Genomic DNA, 3,698 nt, shown 5'->3' with positions numbered 1-3,698 from the left:
GGCCGACCGTCGCTGACGGCAGGGGGACAGGCACGTAGGTAACTCCGGTACGCGGCTGCCTTTCTTCCGCCCGCCTCCCTCCGAGCGGGCTGAGGCCGTCGGGAGGACGCTGGGGTCAACAAAACGAGGGTCACAGTTATTTGGCAAACTGAGCGCTTGGCTCCGCTGCCTCAGTGAGAAATGAGCCGCGCTGGACAGGGTATGGCGTGGTTCGCTGCTACCAGCAGTTGTGGTCTTGGTGGAGGGAGCTGCTGTTGGGCCCTGATAAATGAGCTGCTTCTCTCCAAGCTCTGTTGGTGAGCAGGGAATTGGATCTAAGTGAGTTTGGTTATCAAGGCGGTAGGCAGTGAGTCACAACTTGGTTGGATTCATTATTCCTCAACCCCCGCATCCCCAGGCAAAGTTGTGTGTGTGCTTCTGCGTTTTTGAGGGGATGTTTATGATGGCTGTCCTTTCAGGGCTCTAGAAACGGGGGAGGAAGCTGTGCATAAGCCATTAGCGTTGTGTTATTCCAAGAAAAGTTTTACATAGACTGTGCGTACTTGTAAGCAAACTTTCTGGGAAGGCTTTGCCCCTGTCTTCAAAGGATACTGACACTGACAAACTGACTCTTCCCCCCCCCATTAGTGAGTGACCATCAACATCCTTTCAATCACAGTTCTCCCTATTGAGTTTATGAAACTACTCCTTGAGGTATTTTCTGTACTTCAGTTCATCATACTTCCCTAAGTATCTGCATAAGACAAACTCTTATGCGATTACATGAGCTTATTTTAGAGCCAGTGATAGCTAATTATCCTGATTATTGTGTTGCCACTGCATTTTTTGCTGACTTGAATAAAATGTTTATTTACAGTGTCCGTGGGGAGCCCCTAACACAACATCAATATCATGCTCCCTTGCTGATGTAATGAGTGAACAGCTGGCGAAAGAGCTGCAGCTGGAAGAAGAAAATGCTGCTTTTCCTGAAGTGGTTGCGTAAGTTTAAATCCTGGATTAGCGATCTCCATAGTTGTGAAGCCATCTTCTCTCTTGTGCATTTTCTTACAATGTGCTTAATGCCTTCTTTCTCTTTCATGAAGGGCATCTTAAAAATAGAGCCTAATCCTTTTTACAGAATGTAAAACAAGTAAAAGTTTAAGTAATATTTGCATTGTAAAGAAGTGGCAAAGAGAAATGAAGTCATGCTCTATTAATATTTAGTGTTGGCTTGGAGGGGGGACAGACAGTTGAGATACATTAGTTTCTATGCAGCTCTGCATGAAGTCTTTTGTATAGAGTGATTAAATGGTATAAAGTGGTGTTTTTGTTTAGATTACTGTGTTTAATTTTTTAATTTCTGTTTTCATTTTACATAGTGTTGCTGAAGGACCGTTTATTACAGGAGAAAACATTGACACCTCTAGTGACTTAATGTTAGCTCAGATGCTGCAGATGGAATTTGACAGGGAATATGATGCACAGCTTCGGCGTGAAGAGAAGAAAATCAATGGAGATAGCAAAGGTACCCTCATCAGAAGAAATATTTTTGCTTTGGAGATATTCTTGGCACTCTGCTTAAGTTGACAGAGCTGTGAGGAAGTAGCAAATCCCTGATAATCACGGACGTGCTTATTTGTTTTGTTTCTCAAGTCTCCATATCCTTTGAAAATTATCGGAAGGTGCATCCCTATGACAGTGACAGCTCAGAGGATGAGGTTGATTGGCAGGATACCCGTCATGATCCTTATAGAGCAGGTATGTGGCAGTTTGAAACAATACAATTTCTTCGGTTAATAGACCTAAGTATGACATAGTTAAATTAGTTTTTTTGAACGTAAGGAGACATACCAGTTGTATGTAAAATCAGGTCACCTAATTGGGAGGTGTTATGCGGGAAGTTGGGCAGGTAACTTCAGGCTTCTGTCTGCCAGTATATTGGCTGAATCTGGCAAAATAACTATTGTACATGGAAAGTATTGTGGGATATGCATATCTGTTATCTACATTTGGCTAGGGGCATCTGCACATGATATCGAATATTCCTGTCTTTAACAGGCCAAAAGTGTGTCTGACGCCCCAGAGAAGACAGAAGTCATAACATAGCAAAGGAAGCTGTCATGCTTAGGATAAGAGAAAATTGTGTAAAGATCATACAATTGAAGTATTTTATTCCATTTAATAAATAAAATTATATTACTTTTGTGGGCATTGTACCTTTATGAGCATTAGTTATGTTTGTTTAGATGTAAAGTTTGATTTATTTTTCTCACTGCTGGCAGATAAACCTACTACTACACCAAGAAAGGGCTTCATAGGAAAAGGAAAAGACATTACTACTAAACACGATGAAGTGGTATGTGGAAGAAAGAACACTGCTCGCATGGAAAATGTAAGTGAAAACTTAGGGAAATTTATTTTGTGTGTAAAACTGGAATGCTGTAATTTAACCAAAGAACTAATGCTTGTCCATCTGTGCTACTATATACAGTGCTGATTATTTTATTTTTTCATCAAGTGAAATCAATGCAGTGTTTGGATTAGTTATTCAAATTGACAGTTTGAGTTGTGCGGGTTTTTTTTTTAATAATAGTTTGTTAATGACCACAATTCAAGAATTTGCACAGAACTGTCATGGCAAAACAAAACTATCAGCAAGTTTGGTACACAGGCAAATAAAACACCAAGGCTACTGTGTAACCTAATTTTTTTTTTTTCTAAATTCATTTTGCCTGATGAGCCAAGTAACTTATTTTCAGTCAGTTGTTTGACTTACAGCTTTTCCGTCTGTTTATCCATAGTACATACCTTCCTTTTTTTTTTTTTTTAAATGTAACTGGTGCAACTTCTGCAAATAAGGAAATGCTGCAAGTGCTATTTTTACAGGATATTAGGTAATCTCATATCAATTTGGACAGAACTTTGAGTCCTGAGTTTAGAGCGGTATGGTTTTTAACATAGTGACAGCATTACACAAAGTGGGTTTCACATAGGTCCTAATCTACCCTAGGTTTTTCCAAATCAGAATGAGAAAATTCTGCTTGTGCCAACTTTTGGTGTCTGCTAGTAACAATGCTTAAATTTCTATTATTTCTACTTGTAGTTTGCACCTGAATTCCAAGTTGGGGATGGAATTGGGATGGACTTAAAGCTGTCAAATCAAGTCTTCAATGCCCTAAAGCAACATGCGTACTCTGAGGAACGTCGAAGTGCAAGGCTCCATGAAAAGAAGGAGCACTCCACTGCTGTATGTTTTTAATAAAGTCTCTCTATATACTTTTTATGTTGTGTAACAGCTGAACACTGTTTTGGTAATTTCCTGAAACATTCAATTTTTAGTAAAACAATTAACTGATACTATGTTAGCATTGCTGAAGGAGATGGTATCAGCCAGCTCCTACTAGAAAAAGGCTGTCTTTATTTGAGCTGCATTACTGTGAGAACCATATCAAAATAAGAGCAAGCAGTTTCCATTTTTTTCTCTTTGTCTTTCTAAACTTGTCTCTTAATCAGCTACAATGAATAAACTGCCTAGAAATTATTTATAGAAACCATCCAGAGGACTAATCCTCTGCCGTTGAACCATGTGGCTTCAAATATCTGTCTTCATTGCACATTTCAGGAAGATGAGGTGACCAAGTAAACACTGACTTAATAATTTAGGAAGTCAGTTGATATGCTTTATGGATGAGTTTAGAGCAGGACCTCTGGTAATTCCT

At 39.5% G+C, this 3,698-nt stretch overlaps 1 protein-coding gene across 1 annotated transcript in view; it reads left to right on the top strand.

Moving 5' to 3' along the window:
* Positions 1–862: 862 nt before the first annotated feature.
* The window catches only part of RIOK3 (RIO kinase 3), an 8,891-nt gene continuing 6,055 nt past the window's right edge, over positions 863–3,698 (top strand). The window contains exons 1-5 of the mRNA XM_009579276.1: positions 863–978; positions 1,359–1,504; positions 1,633–1,737; positions 2,262–2,371; positions 3,083–3,226. Coding sequence (XP_009577571.1) covers positions 911–978; positions 1,359–1,504; positions 1,633–1,737; positions 2,262–2,371; positions 3,083–3,226 — 573 coding nt within the window. The 5' untranslated portion in view covers positions 863–910. The remainder of the gene's footprint in view (positions 979–1,358; positions 1,505–1,632; positions 1,738–2,261; positions 2,372–3,082; positions 3,227–3,698) is intronic.

This window comes from Fulmarus glacialis, unplaced genomic scaffold (assembly GCF_000690835.1).
Source record: "Fulmarus glacialis isolate BGI_N327 unplaced genomic scaffold, ASM69083v1 scaffold16306, whole genome shotgun sequence".
NCBI lineage: Eukaryota > Metazoa > Chordata > Aves > Procellariiformes > Procellariidae > Fulmarus > Fulmarus glacialis.
Note: the sequence above shows the minus strand (reverse complement) of the source record. Positions and strands in the feature narration are given on the sequence as shown.